The sequence below is a fragment of the Hyperolius riggenbachi genome, chromosome 7 (genome assembly GCF_040937935.1).
Source record: "Hyperolius riggenbachi isolate aHypRig1 chromosome 7, aHypRig1.pri, whole genome shotgun sequence".
Lineage (NCBI taxonomy): Eukaryota > Metazoa > Chordata > Amphibia > Anura > Hyperoliidae > Hyperolius > Hyperolius riggenbachi.
Window position 1 is genome coordinate 93,737,274 of NC_090652.1, and position 18,167 is coordinate 93,755,440.

Below are 18,167 nucleotides of genomic sequence, written 5' to 3' on the forward strand. Positions count from 1 at the left end.
TAGGATCCTGAGCCTCTTTAGGTAAGTATCTTATTTTGTACCTGAGCTTCGGGCCGGGTACACTTTAAAGGGGCGCTATGGTGAAAAATTGTGAAATTTAAAATATGTTCAAACCTATACAAATAAGTATGATAGCTTTTTTTTTTTTTTTTTCTCAGAGTAAAATGAGCCATAAATTACTTTTCTCCTATGTTGCTGTCACTTACAGTAAGTAGTAGAAATCTGACAGAAGCGACAGGTTTTGGACTAGTCCTTCTCTTCATGGGGGATTCTCAGGGATTTACATTTTATTTGTCTGTTTGTACATATTTTAAAATTTTAAAATTTTTCACCATAGTGCCCATTTAATAATTCAACTCCATAAAGAAAAACATGTATTTTGCATAGTGCGGAAATGCTGTTAATCAGTAGAATACCACAATACGGCTGGGAAACTGTTAAAGAGGTGAGAAGGAAGCACTCCTTGTGTTTAAGGCTTCTTTCCCACCAGGACGTTACGTTTTAGGGGACGTTATAGGTCGCATAACGTGCCCCTAACGCAACGCCTGGTGGTGCTAGAGGGCGACTCGACCAAGAGCTGCGTTATGCAGCTCTTGGTACGCCTTTTTTGTGCTGTGCGATGCGGGGACCACGTGATCCGCATCACGTGGTCCCGACTGCCAATCTCCTCACAGAGCGGCCGCTCCAGGATGTAAACCCTGCACGTCACAGTGCAGTGAATATTAATTAGCCATGTGGCTGGCCGCGGAGGAGGAGGGGAGACCTCCTCCTCCAACAGCACTGAGCATGTGCAAACAGTCCAACGCGGCTTTGCCGCATATAACCTACAGCATGCAGCACTTTCTTTTAACCTGCTGGTTACAATGTAATGCAACGTGGGCACTGTGAACAGCCCATTGATTTTTTCATTGCTGTGCGGTGGGCTGCGTTACAGGCTGCACTAGCGTGCGTCTGTAACGTCTTAAGCCTCATCTACTCAGGTAGATGAGGCTGCGATCCGGCGGCTCGATTAGCCACCGGATCGCTTCTTCCGCGTCCCCGCCGCATTCGATTCCCCACTCGTCCCCGCCGGTGCCGCTTATCTTTTGCTCGATTCCCTGCCATTGTCCCCTCGTGGGGAGCGAGCAGGGAATCGGCGGAAGCAAGATCCGTCCTGTCGGATCTTATCAATCGAGCCGCATCAGCAGCTTGATTGATAAGGAACATCGCGGCCGCATCTACGCGTGTAGATGCGGCTTTACTGTGAAAGCAGCCTAAAGGTATACAATAGATCCTTCTTTGGAGAGAACGGCTCACCTTATTAGATGACTGAGAATGCCAATATTGACAGTTCAGCACACAATTGTATTCGTGGATAAACCACTGTTCATTTGTCCCGTCTCTGTGGAAGCCAGGGCTGTGGAGCTGGAGCAATTTGGGGTACCTGGAGTCAGTGGTTTCATAAATTGACGAGTCTGATGATTTTTGTACCAAATCCACAGCCCTGGTAAGTGTTTGACTAAGGAGTCGAGGAGTCCGAGTCAGAGCCATTTAGGTTACCTGGAGTCAGTGGTTTCATAAACTGAGGAGTCAGTTGGAGTCAGATGATTTTTGTACAGACTCCACAGCTCTGGTGGAAGCCCCATCCAAGGATCGAATATGCAAGCCAAAATAACAGACCTTTATTGGACAGAAAAAAATAAATAAAATGCATACAGTGGCCTGATGCGTTTCCCATTGATCACCCTTGTTTAATGGCAAACTGCTTCCGATGAAACAAGGGTGATCCTTGGGATTACTTCAACGGCTTCTATATTGGATCCCTCGAGATCCAAAGCTGAGTGTTCCATATATAAGCAACTCTGTTACATTACTCTGTGTCACTATTGGACTGATTTATTTTCAAATAAGGGGTTTCTCTAATTTTGTGTATGTGCAGTGTGTGGCAGGAATAGATCCTTTTTTTTTTTTTATTAGATTTTGATCTGTGAGGGATTGATCTTTTGCCACATCTGCTGCTGGCCATCTAAGTGTATGGGTTCTCTTTTCTTTAAAAAAAAAAAAAAAAGTCCAACCACAGAAGTGACAATAGCAACATCCCTGCCAGTCCACATGATTCTACACAGCTCTGCATTACAGTGGAGGTTGATTATAGTCATACTGTATGTGTGGAAAGATCACACGTCCACATCTTGCCTTGGGTAAATACTTGAATTCAATTCAGTTTTTTCAGGCTCCAGTGATGCTGGGAAAATAACAACTGTGTCAAATGGCTTAATGCAGGAGGACTCACCTGCGACTGGCTTAGCCGGAGCCACTCCTCTGTCGAGGTAAGAAAGTCAGTTGTCATTTACACACGTGGTTGTTTCCATACTTTGCAACTTAAATATGTCATACAAGGCAGCCCGATTTTCATACATTCTAAAGGCTCCACATTCATTTAACCAGCAGAAACTTGCTTAGCTTATACTTCACATTCAATAAGCAGGAACCTTACAATCCTTTACACAGACACTGATTCAGCCAGTGTGTAAACACAAGTGCAATCACTGTCACCTGAATCGATCAGGTTTCAATCCCTCTGCAGACAGTTTTTGGCTGAGTGCTGTACAGATGCATTGTTAGGATACAGCCAAGCAACCTGTTGCTATGGAGAGGGGAGGCGGGAAGACAGCCGACACACAACGGAGAAGTTTCTGTTGGGTGGGATAAGGAGGGGAACAATACACTCGGCCAAAATGATCCAGCAGCGACACATCAGAGTGCCTGTACCTAAGGGCGGAGTATTTTTACCTGGACTTGGTCTAGAAAAACCTACCTTGCTGCAGGAAAATTTAGCTTTACCAATCCATTGGTAAAATTTGAAACTTCTGGGGAGTGGTTTGTGTCAGGAATGTGCATTCATGTCCCTGAGTGCTTCCAAACATGGGCAGCTAACACACAGGCACAGTATTGAGCTGCCCATTTTTGGAAGTACTCTGGTACACGAGTGTTTAACAAGAGCTACAGGGAACAGGGGTGACAATGCTGAAGTGAGAGGACCGAGAGAGGACCGGGAAGGCGCTATAGGATCCATAACTAAGTATCTGATTTTAATTTTTTATTTCGCTTCAGTGTTACTTAAAACAATGCAAATTGTCTGGCAGTTATCTGCCTCGAATACATTTAGCCATAGACCCTGAACAAGCTTATACAGACCAAGTGCACGGACTAAAGCCTGACTAGATTAGCTGCATTCTTTTTTCAGGTGTGAATCAGACAGTACTGCTGACATCAGGACTGCCAGGTAACTGGTATTTACCCCTGTACTGGTCTGGATATAACTTTTTAAATTATTTTATTACTGGTGCTGTGACTGTTTTACAGCACCATCCTTCCCCCTCCAGCGCCCCCCTGTGGCCCGTTCCAGCAGCATATATGAGCATTATGATCATCATCTTCCTCCCCGCTGTGCGTACATAACTTCGCCCCACCACCTGCTGCTTTAGTTCCCTATGTGTTTCACTACACACAGCTGCCGCCTCATGTTAATTAAGGTTGGAAGTATATCCAACCTCAATTATCACAAGTCCACACACAGCGCAGCTCCCCTGCTCGCTGTGTGCAGTGAAACACATAGGGAACTAAAGCGGCAGGTGGAAGGGCGTACGCACAGCGGGGAGGAAGAACTGTCACTTCCTCCCTGATCATATCCGAAATTTTTCCTCAGTCGAAGACTTTGAGCAGAACGGGGGTCAGAGTTGGCACAGGAGGGGGGAGGCTGGTGCTGTGTACTAGTTGCAGCACAAGCAATAAAACAATATTAAATGTTTTTAAGGGGAGGGGGGAAGAGGGTAAGGAGTACTTTAAGCAACTTCCCACTGTCAGCCAGGGTTCTTTCTAGTCATCAGATTAATGGCAAAACTAAGCCAGGGTTCTTTCTAGTCATCAGATTAATGGCAAAACTAATTTCAGCTTGCTTACATTATAAACATACTCCAAGACTCTTTACTGTGACCCTCATATAGGAGTATCCAGGTTTGACAGTAGTAAATGGATAACTTCAGACTTCTTAAACAAAAGCTCCTCCTCTGTGCAGCTAAATAACCTTACAGCAAGGCAGAAGTACAAATCCAACCCAGGAAGTCACACTGGGCACACCAAGATCCACCGTGGGTATAGACAAAGTCCAACAGTACAAAGCTGCACTTTAGAAATACAGTCTGGTTTTTTTTTTACCATTAAAGAGGAGCTGTCAGCCATACTATGCCAGATAAAAAAAAAGACATATATAAGTAGATAAATACAGGCTCTACTTACATAATAGATGTATTGCACTGTCCACATGTTGATTTCAGTGAATTTTATATGTGGAGGACACCGCATCTCCGGTGACTCCCGGTGTCCTCCGCTACAGAAGCCGACCGAGCCTGGTCGGCTTCTTGTGCGGTCCACCACGCGGGTCACGTTGTCTGGCTGAAGTCATCAGGTCTGTACTGGCAGGCGCAGTAGTTCTGTTTTTTTTTAATCTGCCTGGACCTTCCCTTTAAACACTGGACGAAAATACTCATCCAGTTAAACTTTAGGAGCGCCTATCTGAACGAAAGTACTCGTCCAGATAGGCTTAAGTGTTTAAAAGACACCTGAAGTGAGAGGTAATTGAGTCTGCCATATTTATTCTGAACTTCTAAACCATACCAGTTATCTGGCTATCCTGCTGATCCTCTGCCTCTAATACTTTTAGCCATAGACCCAGAACAAACATGCACACGATTTTCTTTTAAATAGTACTAACATCTTCCGTAGTGCTGTACAATGTACAAAAACCTACAATAATGGGGAGCATAAATAAATGAGCAGTTCAACATACTATACTATAGGATGTGTCTGACTGGATTAACTGCATGCTTGTTCCAGACACTACGGAAACCAGTAAGATCAGAGAGACTGTCAGGCTGGTAATAAGGCAGCCTCCATATCCCTCTCCAGGTATTAAGTTACAAGATGTTTTGTGGAGCACAATATTTATAGCAATTGGAATGTCTATTTTCGCTTTAATTTGTGCAGTTTTGTTTACAAAAAGATTTATGAAAAAGTCAGTCAAAATGTTTAACCTGGATTTTTGGTGTGAATATGCAGCATGCTTAAACCTGCAAATAAAGATGAAGACTTTCCCAGCCTGACATCCTTGGTCTCCTCTTCCTCCTCTATGCCGCCATTTCCACCTGGAATGTCTTACACGGCACCCACTAAGTCCTCCAACGCCTTCCAAGAGGATGACTTTCCAGCGTTGGTGACCAAGGCCAAGCCTCAGAAACACCTGTCTAATTCCACCTGGACTTCCGCTACTTCCAAAAGCACAACCAAATCTAATGTTCCTAAGGCAGCCTCAAAGAAAGCTACTGCCCCCAGCAGCAGGAAAGGGGCTTCCACGAAAGCCCAAAACAGTTTGTCTCTGTCGGAGGATGAAGATGATGGCATTGGGACCACAGCACAAGAGTTCCGTAGTCCTCCAACCATGATGGAGATCTCGAAGATGCTGACTGCACCAGAACCCCAAACCAATGAGAAGAGCAGTAAGGTGAAGAGGGTTAATTCAGAGAGGCAAAGTGTGCTGTCTGATGTCCAGCCTCCAGAAGACTGGTTCACATACTCCTCCCTGAAGGAAAATGCCAGAGAGACGGAACGCACACCAACCCCGCCCACCACTTCCATCCTCAGTGACAAGTCAAACACAGTTGTGAATGGATTCTGTCAGAGGAAAGCACCACAGAAAGGAGATGGAGAACCACCTGGATTAAAGGCAACATTAAATGCTGTACCAAACTACTCTCTGGCTGAGGAGGATTTTCCAGCCTTGATGAACAGTAATGCTTCAACAAAGCCACCACCAGGTAAAATTAGACCGAAGATGGTAAGCATGATAAAGATATGGGAGGAAAGTGTTGGTTTGTTTGTTTTGTTTTTCTATCAGCAACCAGTCATATTCTTCCATATAGCTCTAAAGTTACTGTTGCTGCTTTAGAGAGACAAGCTAATAAAAATTGCTATTTTTACCTCATAGTTCGCTTCAGGAGTCTCAGTAGAGGTAAACCGCCGCATTCCCACGGCAAAACGAGGGCTTTAGACCCCCCCCCCCCCCAATCCCTGGGGGAAAATCCGGGGAGCGTTTCCTGAAAGAGGCAGAGCTTTGTGTTGTAGCTCTGCCTCTACTGAAGTCAGTTGACGCGGATCTCTGCCTCTCCCCGCCCCTCTGTCTTCTTTCACAGAAAGGGGCGGGGAGAGGTGGTGATCCGCATGGTGACTGACGTCAGTACAGGCAGAGCTACAGCACAAAGCTGTGCCTCCCCTGGGCAGCAAAATCCACGACTTTGAAAGTCGGGTATATTTGCCCAGGGATTGTTTTGCCACAGGGATGCGGTGGTTTAACTCTGAGACTCCTAAAGCGAAGTACCAGGTAAAAATAGCAATTTTTATTCACTTTAGAGTCTCTTTAAAGGGAACCTAAACTGAGAGCGATATGGATGTTTCCTGTTAAACAATACCAGTTGCCTGGCAGTCCTGCTGATCTCTTTATTTAGCTGCAGTAGTGGCTGAATCCCACACTTGAAACAAGTATGCAGCTAATCCAGTCTGACTTCAGTCAGAGCACCTGATCTGCATGCTTGTTCAAGGGCTGTAGCTGAAAGTATTAGAGACAAAGGATCAGCAGGAGAGTCAGGAAACTGGAATTATTTTAAAAGGAAAAATCCAAATCCTTCTCAGTTTAGGTTCCCTTTAAATGCAGCGAGCCTGTAAGTGCTTGGCTTACCTTCTATTTGCGGTTCCACAGTAACCTGCCTCATACTAGTGTGAGTGCAATGTTTATATTCACCTATGAGCAGCCCTGCATGCATTTTTTTCATGTCAGATAACACGTGCAGGGCATCTACAAACTGCATATGCCCTATAGCTGCCTAATGCAGCTATGCAGAGCGGTGTTGGGAGCTTCTGTATAATTTTCCCGTTGGTGGCTGGATCGGCTTCTCCTCATCAACCGGCAACGCTGCACTCTGGGCATCCTCTTCGGAGTTCCAATCACATGATATGACCTGATCGTAACCCTAGGGATGGTGTCAGCATTGCAGCGCCACCCAGTGGTGGAAGAGGGGTGAGGAAAGAGAACTCTTCCTTCACTCCTCTTCCACCACCGGGCGGGGCCTAGTGCTGACATGTCGTCCGAACTCAGAAGAGGATATCTGCATTGCAGCACCGCCGGTGAGGGAGAGGAGACGCCAACCAGTCGCCTGGAACAGGTACTGTAAATATGACCGCTCCCTACGCTATTCTGCATACCCTGCCAGGCTGGGAAGGCACACTTCCTCGGTGGCAAAAAAAACCGGCCCTGCAGCCACATATAGCTTTGCTACAGGTGGCTGCTAATAGGTTAAAACATTTTCACTTACTTAAAAAAAAATATATATATAAATAAATATATTACACATACACACATACTTCTTAACTTCAGCTGGGAGCATACTTGCTTCCACTGGACATTGAAATCAATTGTCCCCTTGGGAATTGCACCTCATTTGCTTGTGGTTTCCTTTCAATAGTTTTATTTTTCACGATTTTAAAGAGAACCCGCGGTGGGATTTACTTATGTTAGTGGGGCACAGAGGCTGGTTGTGCACACTAACACCAGCCTCTGTTGCCCCATGGTGTGTCTCCAGGACCCCCCTGCGCGTCGCTATAGGCCCCGCAGTGCTGGCGACACGCAGCGTGTTGCCAGCACAATGTTTACCTTCTCCTGTCTGTTAGCGCCGCTCCCTCCGTATCGCCGCTACCCGCCCGCGTCACTTCCCTCCCGCTGATTGGAGGGAAGTGACGCGGGCGGGTAGCGGCGGTACGGAGGGGGCGGGGGAGCGGCGCTAACAGACAGGAGAAGGTAAACATTGTGCTGGCGACACGCTGCGTGTCGCCAGCACTGCGGGGGCTATAGCGGCGCGCAGGGGGGTCCTGGAGACACACCATGGGGCAACAGAGGCTGGTGTTAGTGTGCACAACCAGCCTCTGTGAGCCACTAACATAAGTAAATCCCACCTCGTGTTTTCTTTAAAACACGGCATTCTGCTCATTTCCATACATATCTTGAATAAATACCTTGAGCCGGCAACCTGAAAAATTATGAGTGTTCCAGCAAAATTATGATGTAAAGCACAAGGACTGGCACTGCGGTGCCATTGGATTGTACTCCCCAGGAGGCACTGGGGTTGGGACTTTGGCACGCTGCTTCTCATTTTTGCTGGTCTGTGCTCCCTTCCATCTGTTTGCCTGCAAAATGACGTGCAGGAAACGCAGAGAGCTGGAAACGTCCGTGAAATCGCACTATGTGCTCCCAGCATTATTGCTGCAGATTCTGAAGCCTGGCCCTGAGCTCAGTTCCCGGTACTCCTGTTTCCCATTCAACTTTCTCCCCTTTATGTAAAGCAAGGGTCTCAAACTTGAGGCCCGCGGGCCATTTGCGGCCCTCGATACAATATTTTGTGGCCCTCACCGGCAAAAACTTCCTTATAGTTCGCTTCAGTGCTCCTAAGTAATCCGCCACATCCCCGCCGCTAAACAAGGGCTGCAGAGCCCCCAAATCGCCCGGGAGGAATCCGCCGGCATTTCCTGGAAGGGGCAGAGCTTTCAGCTTCAGCTCTGCCCCTCCTGACGTCAATCGCCGCCTCTCCCCGCCCCTCTCTGTGAAGGAAGAGTGAGAGGGGCTGGCAGAGGCGGAGATGTGCCGCGATTGTGAAATTCCTTATGCGGCCCAGCCTCATCCTGCCTTTGCCTCCTGCGGCCCCCCAGGGTAAATTGAGTTTGAGACCCCTGGGCTACAGACTGGCTGGAAGGCCCAGCTGTGAGAGAGGGGCTACAGACTGGCTGGAAGGCCCAGCTGTGAGAGAGGGGCTACAGACTGGCTGTAAGGCCCAGCTGTGAGAGGGAGGTACACACAGACTGTAAGGCCCAGCTGTGAGAGAGGGGGTACAGACTGTAAGGCCCAGCTGTGAGAGAGGGGGTACAGACTGTAAGGCCCAGCTGTGAGAGAGGGGGTACAGACTGTAAGGCCCAGCTGTGAGAGAGGGGGTACAGACTGTAAGGCCCAGCTGTGAGAGAGGGGGTACAAACTGTAAGGCCCAGCTGTGAGAGAGGGGGTACAGACTGGAAGGCCCAGCTGTGAGAGAGGGGGTACAGACTGGAAGACCTTGCTGTTAGGGAAGGGGGTACAGACTGGAAGGCCCAGCTGTGTAAGAGGGGGTGCAAACAGACTGGAAGGCCCAGCTAAGATGGGTGGTTATTGTGTGCATTTGTGAAATGTTTTTAACCATGTGACTCTTTTTTTTTCAGGCTTTTGTCCTGTAGTGTCTGTCAGCCCTCTGACACCACCCCCAGGATTAGCATCCACTGTAGGCAAACCTCCTCCAGGATTTTCCGGTGTCTCTTCAGTGCCCAGTTCTGCTGAAGCACCAGACAAAGAGTAAGTCTAAGGCAGTAACAGCTCTGTGGCTGAGGCCTAAATCCAACTGTGCTTCACCGTCTGTGGAGGTGTTATGATGACTTCCCCTTTAAGCTTTGGACGTGAAACTCAGCCTTTCCACATTCATCTTCGGAACCAAAGCAGTGTGTTGTCTGCTACTGATAGATTGTTTGGAAAGAAACGAAGTGTTGGCACAAACAAATCCTAAAAATATGTGGCTAACATTTTAAAGGGATCACAAGGTGAGGGTGATATGAAGGCTTCCATATTTATTACCTTTTAAACAATACTAGTTGCCTAGCAGTACTGCTGATCTTCTGTCATACATAGTGTCTGAGTCAAAACCCTGGAACAAGCATATGACTAATCCAGTAAAAGCTGAGTCAAAGTACCTGATCTTCATATAACTCTCAACTAGGGTTTCCTTTAAAGCACACGTGAAGTGAGGGATATGGAGGCTGCCATATTTATTTCCTTTTAAAGAGAACCCGAGGTGGGTTTGAAGAATATTATCTGCATACAGAGGCTGGATCTGCCTATACAGGCCAGCCTCTGTTGCTATCCCAAACCCCTCTAAGGTCCCCCTGCACTCTGCAATCCCTCATAAATCACAGCCACGCTGCTGACAAACAGCTTGTCAGAGCTGGCTGTGTTTATCTCTATAGTGTCAGTCTGCTGCTCTCCCCGCCTCCTGCCGAACTCCAGTCCCCGCCTGCATCCCTTCCCTCCCTGCTGATTGGAGGGAAGGGACGGGGCAGGGACCGGAGCTCTGCAGGAGGATGGGGAGCAGCTGAGACTGACACTACAGATGTAAACACAGCCTCACAGCACGGCTGTGATTTATGAGGGATTGCAGAGTGCAGGGGGACCTTAGGGGGGTTTGGGATAGCAACAGAGGCTGGGCTGTATAGGCAGATCCAGCCTCTGTATGCAGATAACATTCTTTAAACACACCTCGGGTTCTCTTTAAACAATCCAAATGATCTGGCTGTCCTGCTGATCCTAATCCTGGAGGGCTGGGAGTACACTTGTCTGTGCAGAAAAATAAGAGTTTTCTGCCATGTTCGTTTCTGCGTTCTGCATTTTTGAATTTGCACTTTTGTAAGCATTTGTGTTTTTCATGCATTTTTCATTTTTAAATCTGCCTTTTTAACATGAGGAAAAATACATTATCAGATGTATTTTGTAATGGTTGTAAGACAAGAAAGGGAGGAGAAACCGAGAGTCCAATATTGTGTAGTAATTTCAAGATTCGCAATATGTTAAACATTAAAATGTGAAATTCTACTCACAAACATAGGTTGCCACACAGGCAACCACTGTAATTGCAGGTGGGGAGAATTGTTACCTGACCCCACTCAGGTTTAAGAAGTCGCTCTTTGTAGAAATGAAGAAAAGGGGGGTAACACCCCTCCACCAAGGGTGGACTAGACAATGTTTGGAATTTTGAACAGAGGTGCCAAAGTAGGATAAAAAGTCTAATAAAAATGTTTCAAAGGGGAAGTGGTGGAATATCCTCCCTCAAGGAAATGCAGACAGGAATTTGTTGTTTTTATATCATAAAGAACATTTATTAAAAGCTCCACTTTGCAACGCGTTTCGCAGGCACAATCCCGCTTCATCAGGCAATTATTGGAGAAAGTCTGTAGCGTGGCCAAACACCTCTGTATTTTGTAACAGAAACAAACGCATGCATTTTTTATTCCCATAGAAAAGCATTATATGTAAATCTCATGCAGTTTGCACACACTATGCAGGAAGAAGCAACATGCTGTGCAATATTAGAACGCACATTGTGAATTGCAATGAGCTGCGATTTACAATTCACCCATAGGCTTTCATTTTGCATGCATTTTCCGCTATGCAGTAAAACACAAGCGATTCAAACAAGTGTGCTCCTAACTGTATACCCTAAACAAGCATGCAGATCAGGTGCTCACACTGAAGTCTGACTAGATTAGCTGCGTGCTTGTTTCAGGTGTGTAATTCAGACACTTATGCAGCCAAAGTAAATAGCAGGACTGCCAGGTAACTGGTATTATTTAAAAGGAAATAAATCTGGCAGCCTCTATGTAACTCATTTCAGGTGTCCTCTAAGCCTGCAGGGATCGGGGATCCATCCCTCAGTTGTCTGTCCCGGGCCGAGTTCTGTTCAGGCGCATCACTAGCCTCCAGGCTAGCAATATGTCTTTCTCCTATGGTGAGGTGCGGAGGGACAATGGAGTGGGAGGCATGAGGAGGAAAATGAGAACCTCAGCATGCACTCGGATGAGAGGCTGAATCTGTTGCCAATGCATCAGGGATATTGTACACACACTCGATTTTCAGCAGAGGCACCCAAACAGATTTTGAATACGATAAACAGATTGTATAGCCTCTCATCCTAGCAAGTGGTAAATGAGATGCAAATTGTTCTGAGTTCACTCAGTATTATGCACATTTGCAATGCAAATGTATGCAGCTAAAAAAAAAAAAAAAAAAAAAAATTGGATGTGTGTATACTATAGGAGTATCCTTCTGTTCTGGCTAACTGACACATTGAAATAGAAGTACACGAGAGATGATAAAAAAAATATTGTTTTTTGTACTAAAGTAGAGTAAAACGTTAAATAACAAACCTGTATTCTCCTTTCCTTGTGTGCTCCCCAGGGTATCTCCCTCCACTAGAGCCTTTCCACTGCCTGAAGACTTCCAGCAGAGGAACATCGATCTGATCAATTCCATCAGAGATTACCTGCACAGCGATGAGTCCAAATTCAATGAATTTAAATCGCTGTCTGGTAAATTCAGGCAGGTAAGAGATTACAGCGCTGCTGCAGCCAGAATTCTGTGCTGCCTCTCTCTCTCTCTCTCACTCACTCACTCACTCACAACGAATGATTTCAGCTGTGCTCTTGGATCGCCAGCAATACCCTAAAGGGCTATGCTGATAAAAGGAGTTGCAGGTGATCCCACACGAGCAATCGCGGGTCTTGCAGCATTTTTGGAGCATTTGTGCTCCAATGCAAAATATAGGAACACTTCTGAATCGCTGTTCAAAAGCGATTTTGTGAATGATTTTACAGTTTTAAATAAGTTTTAAACTACCTGCTAAGTCTCCCTTGGTCGGAGCCTGCCCCATTCTGGCGCATAGCTCCACCCCCTTGCACTAAATGTCATCAGGGCTTCTGTATTTGCACCTTTTTTTGCAAGGGGTGTGGTTACATGCCAGCAGACATGGACCTTGGGAGACCTGGCAGGCAGTTTGAACTTTAAGAAAAACAAAATGCAGATCCCAAGAGAGGGATATGAAGGCTGCCATATTTATTTCCTTTTAAACAATACCAGTTGCCTGGCTGTCCTGCTGATTTCTTTAGCTGCAGTAGTGTCTGAATTACACGCCTGAAATAACAGACTTCAGTCAGAGCACCTGATCTGCATGATTGTTCAAGGTCTGTGGCTAAAATTATTAGAGGCAGAGGATCAGCAGGACAGCCAGACCGTCTGGTTTTTATCTAGTAGTTACACTTTAAACAATGCAAAGAATTTTGGGTTTTATGCCCAACAAACAAGTAATAAGAATAACCAGACAATCCTATAGTTTTGTGGCCCACAAAGCGACTTTTGTGGCCCGCGGAAGTGTCCTGAGGAGGAGGATTGGGGATTGTGTCAAACTATGTCATAGGTTTACACAGCATACTCGCGTTCTCCGCAGTAATCCTGTGATAGGGAACCTTGTCCATTGGTTGCTGCAGGAACCCCCCTCCAATAGGAAGCAACCTTATTTTTATTGGAGGGAGATTCCTGCAGTAACCAATGGGCGAGAGTCTCTAACTATCACAGTGCTGCAGAGAATGCTGTGTAAACCTATGACACAATCCCGTTCCTCCTCCTCAGCACGGATTTTTGCTTCAGCTTTCCTCACGTGCTCTGGCTATCCTCTCCTAGATGCTTTGCTACTGCTCTGGCCTCTCATCTCAGGGGACAGTGTGACATCACACCCTACCAGCAGGTCAAGCTGTAAAAAACTTTGCTACACGCTGACCTTCACCCGCGGCAACTAATTGAGACCCCGGCCTCTGCTGAATAGTAGGCCTCAACTCCCTGCAGCTCACACAGCACTTGTGCTAGGTTGGGGATCACCCAGAGAGCCTCTACATATACACTTGGGTACCCCAGAAAATGGGCATCAAATGGTGAGTACAACAGTTCTTGGTTTGCCGTGATCTTTCCTTTTCCAACACCATGTTAACCGTTACTAGAAAAATGTTTGATTACAAGATTAAATACAAGATTTGTATTTAAATGTATGTATGTGTTCTGGCCTGCAAAATGTATCTTAATATGAAGTGCAGCCCTCAGGCAAAAAAAGGTTGGGCACCACTGCTATAGTTAAAATCACTATTACTTTTCTTGTTGATAAATGATCATTCCCCAGTTTACCTGTCTCATTTGGTAGACAAAAAGGAAGTTGCAGGGCATGCTGGGTTGTCCTTTGTGCTTCTCTACTTTCCCCTCAGAATTAACTAATGCAGCCTGATTGGCTGAAGCCTCTTTCCCTCCTTTTTTCCCTTACACACTCTGTTCCTCTCTGATTGCATCGTCTCAGCATGAGAAATATTGGCCACATTCTATAGTGCAGGGTGGGCAAATCAGGCAGAGGAGAGTAAGGGAGGAAATTACTTCAGGATTGGCTTTACAATAGCCACAGTTAAAATGGGAAATGCTAAGTAGGATTTTCTCTTGATTTTAGTGATTTTTCTAAAGTAAAAAAAAAAAAAAAAAGTGGACAGTGCAATTTATGTTATGTAAGTAGAGCAAGTATTTACATATATGTTTTGTTTTTTTCTGAGATATTATGACTGACCGCTCCTCTTTTTAAGAGGAAATAAATATGGCAGCCTCCATATCGCTCTCGCCTCAGGTGTCCTCTAAGTGGCTAGACCACAAAGGCTGATTGTTTTCTTTTTGTTCTCATTCTAGGGATTGATATCGGCCTCTGAGTATTATAAAAACTGCAGACAGCTCCTTGGTGAGAATTTCAGCTTGATCTTCAACGAGCTCTTGGTGTTGTTGCCAGATAATGCTAAGCAGCACGAGCTACTGGCTGCCCACCAAGAGTTCTGGGTTCAAGAAAAGCAAACGTCCAACAAGCCCAAGAAAAACAAGAAAACTGCCTGGAAAACTGAAAACTCGGCAGCACCCAATCTGAACTATTCGATCTGCCCTACGTGCAACCAAATCTTAGCCCAGCGGGACGTTGCCTACCACAAAACATTGCACTTAGAAGATGAGGGCTTTCCCTCTCTCCAAGCCATCAGCAGGATTATTAGTTAGGCTCAGGAGAGGGGCGTCTGATATTTGCGTTTGCACTTAAAATGGAGGGTGAAATACAATCTAAATGTCAGAAGTAGTAACGGGAGTGGCGTATCAAGGCTGCAGGTAGCTGTCAGGTTACACTGAAGTCACTTGTGATGGTCTGAATGACCAGTAAAAGGGGTGCTAATCAAGGTGTTGCATTTTGAAGGAGGGCTGGTTTGGTGCTGCTTCTGCGTTCCCAGAATCCTCTGGGGGACCTCCAGAAGCAATCATATTTTAGCCCAGCTGCTCAGACACTCGCCACTTCCTTTTACTGTCATGTCACTCCCCCAGAGCCTCGTAGAGCAGCACTGGAGTTGCTGCAAAATGTTCCACCCTAAATTATTTTCTCCAGTTAATTAAAAGTTGGTCTGTTTAATTTCTTTCACGGTCATTCTGAGCTGCTGCTTTTGCCGAATCATACATGTTCTACAGATTGATATTTTACATGCCAAATTGTAAAGATGTAAACACTTTATTTCTTCTGAGCTGTCTGAGATTGTTCTTGAAAGCCAGAGACTTTGTAAGTAAAAGCTGGATATTATATATACATATCAGGTTTATCATAGTGCTTCTTTTGCACATAATGGGTATCATTTCTCAGCTGTTTAGTTTTTTAATAAGCCTGTTGGCCTTTTGCTTTCACGTGTAAGGGCTGGTTCACACAGACGGTTTTGCGACATTAAACAAAGGCCTTGAGTCTCTTCATTTAACACCCTCCATTCATACGAATGGAAAGCCATCAGTATGATCGCTAACCTGCATTGGTGCGGATGCTGTGTTTTGATCTCGATTTTTGTTGTCGTCTGCCTGGTGCTTACCTGGTCCTGGAAGTAACATGTTGCTTCCAGGATAGTTTCCCGCAACACTTCCGTGACCCCCTGCAGGGATGAAAAACGCTGCGCGCTGGGAAGCTCCACCAATAGCTGCAAAATGCTTTTCTACAAGTTTGCAGAAAAGCATTTGAAATGAGACTCCAGGCTGCTGATTCGGACATCCATCTGTACAAACCCTAAGACCATTAATTGTGCCCTTCAAGGAATCCCCACTTTGTGGTTCCTGGTATGTCTGTATTTCATGGTTGATATGTGAAAGAGCAAGTCGAATGCCTTGTACAAACCTGTCACCAGTCAGGAATCCATAAATGAACCCTTGGGCAACAGTGCAATGGTGATGTTGTACAGACGTGTCACAAGTCTCCTAGCAGTGCATCGGTTTCCACGGAGGGGGTGAACAGTGCGATCGCTGCTCATTCACTGGTGGGGATTGCTAAAGATCCAGCATGCCGGCACTTAGCAGACGTTGTGCGGCCGCTGCACTGACTCGTGATTCTCAGTGTCTGTCCTGAGTGCTAACAAGCTCCCGGATGGTGCAGAAAGCTGCTGATGGGCAGTGAATTCACCACCTGTCAGTTGCCCATCTGAAAGAATCCAAACAGACCACATAAGTTGTGCTGTGCAGAGCAGCAGAGGTTTGTGCAGGAAGAGACCACATGGAAGGCCCCAGCATTGGCAGTGTAAGAGAAGACTGAGCTTGTAAACCATGAGCAGGCCGGGTTCTTGCATCTCTTCATGGGGAAGCTATAGTAATAGAATATCATGGTTTCATCACTGGCTTGAAACAGGTTTTGTTTATTTGTATAATGGGACCTGTTACAACACAAAGCATGCCCAGACCTAATAATGCTACCGGCAGTGCAGCACCTGCATACACACGACTTACAATAAGCCTGCAATCAGTCTGTACAACCACATGGTGCTTTCTATACAGATAAGCCTTGACTCTGTGCCTGAGGGAAACCTGCTACTGTGGGAAGTGTCCGCCCTAAAGGGTAAGTGCACCTGTAACTTTGCCCTCAGGAGCCCAGCAGAAGGTATTCAGCAGCAGCCTCTGTGTCAGAGGTATTGCTTATAATGAAATTCCATCTTTCACTTATCTGTGCTGCACAAGTTATTTTTGTAATTCAATGTTAATAAAATTGATCTTCCAAATTGCTGATAAATTCAAATGACATTTTTTTCCCCACTGCTGCTGCAGTGCATTGGTTCATTTCTAAGCTGCATGCAATTTGTATGAGTTTAGAATTATTAGCATCTCATGGACTGTCCCTACTTGGGAACAATTCACAGCCAACTGCCACTTTGATGTAAGTAGTTGATGGCATTTAGAGTAATTTGTTGAAGTTAATAAAAAAAAAGCTTACCTCAGTTTGTGGAAGGATCTGGATAGTCCATAGTGCAGAGGCTTCTCCCTACTGAGGTATTAGCTAGCGGCTTCCCCAGTCTTCCTTCGTCCCTCTTTTGACACCCCTGGTTTAGAGTGTCACAAGGCAGCAAACACAATCACTTAAGAGGACCAAATCTACAACATAGTCTAAGGCCACATACACACATCAGACCATAGTCTTTTGAAAATGAAAGATCACAGACCAATCTTACCACTCTTCATGTAGTATGAGAGCCATACTCTACACAGTCTTTTCTATGGAGCTGAACTCCACATCAGAAAAAAATCTTTGCAAGATGCTGCACACACAGATGCTGTACAGACACAAAAGATCAGTATCTGCAAAAGATCTGTTCTTCCCAAAAATCCATTCATGCAAATTGCAATGAGTCTATGAGATCTGCAGATCATCATACACACATGATTTAACTGACATTCATCTGCAGATCAGATCCACCCGGATGGATTTTCAGATATGCAGATGATTGCTTGATCTGCAGATGAATGTCAGTTAAATCATCTGCATATCTGAAAATCCATCCTGGTGGATCTGATCTGCAGATGAATGTCAGTTAAATCATGTGTGTATGATGATCTGCAGATCTCATAGACTATCATTACAATTTGCAGGAATGGATTTTTGGCAGGAACAGATCTTTTGCAGATACTGATCTTTTGTGTCTGTACAGCATCTGTGTGTGCAGCATCTTGCAAAGATTTCTGTCTGATGGGGAGTTCCGCTCCATATAATGGACTGTGTAGGTATGGCTCTCATACTACATGAAGGGTGGTAAGATTGGTCTGTGATCTTTCATTTTCCAAAGACTATAGTCTGATGTGTGTATGAGCCTTTAGGCACGGGTCAAATTTTTTATTAACATTAAAGCGAGTTTGTAGCCAAAAAAAACCCTGATTTTACTGGCCATTTATGTTAAGCAATAAGCTCCTACCTAAAAAAAAAAATGCATCCCTGCGGCAGAACAAGATATTTATACCCCCAAAATTCCAGAGGAAAATTCCACAATTTATCAGTTTGTGGATTTTGCTGCCCGGGGGGGGGGGGGGGGGGGGGGATGGGGATTGGGATTGGGGATTGGGTAGAGCTTTGCGCTTAACTTACGTCAATCTCCACAGATCTCTGCCT

General features: G+C 45.6%; 1 protein-coding gene across 1 annotated transcript in view; it reads left to right on the plus strand.

Annotated features, from left to right (window-relative positions):
- Nucleotides 1-16,799, plus strand: part of ZNF598 (zinc finger protein 598, E3 ubiquitin ligase) — a 54,189-nt gene extending 37,390 nt beyond the window's left edge. Inside the window, exons 12-16 of the mRNA XM_068244342.1 lie at nucleotides 2,204-2,309; nucleotides 5,098-5,852; nucleotides 9,331-9,460; nucleotides 12,110-12,254; nucleotides 14,423-16,799. Of these exons, the coding sequence (XP_068100443.1) occupies nucleotides 2,204-2,309; nucleotides 5,098-5,852; nucleotides 9,331-9,460; nucleotides 12,110-12,254; nucleotides 14,423-14,776 (1,490 nt within the window). The 3' untranslated portion in view covers nucleotides 14,777-16,799. The remainder of the gene's footprint in view (nucleotides 1-2,203; nucleotides 2,310-5,097; nucleotides 5,853-9,330; nucleotides 9,461-12,109; nucleotides 12,255-14,422) is intronic.
- Nucleotides 16,800-18,167: the final 1,368 nt, after the last annotated feature.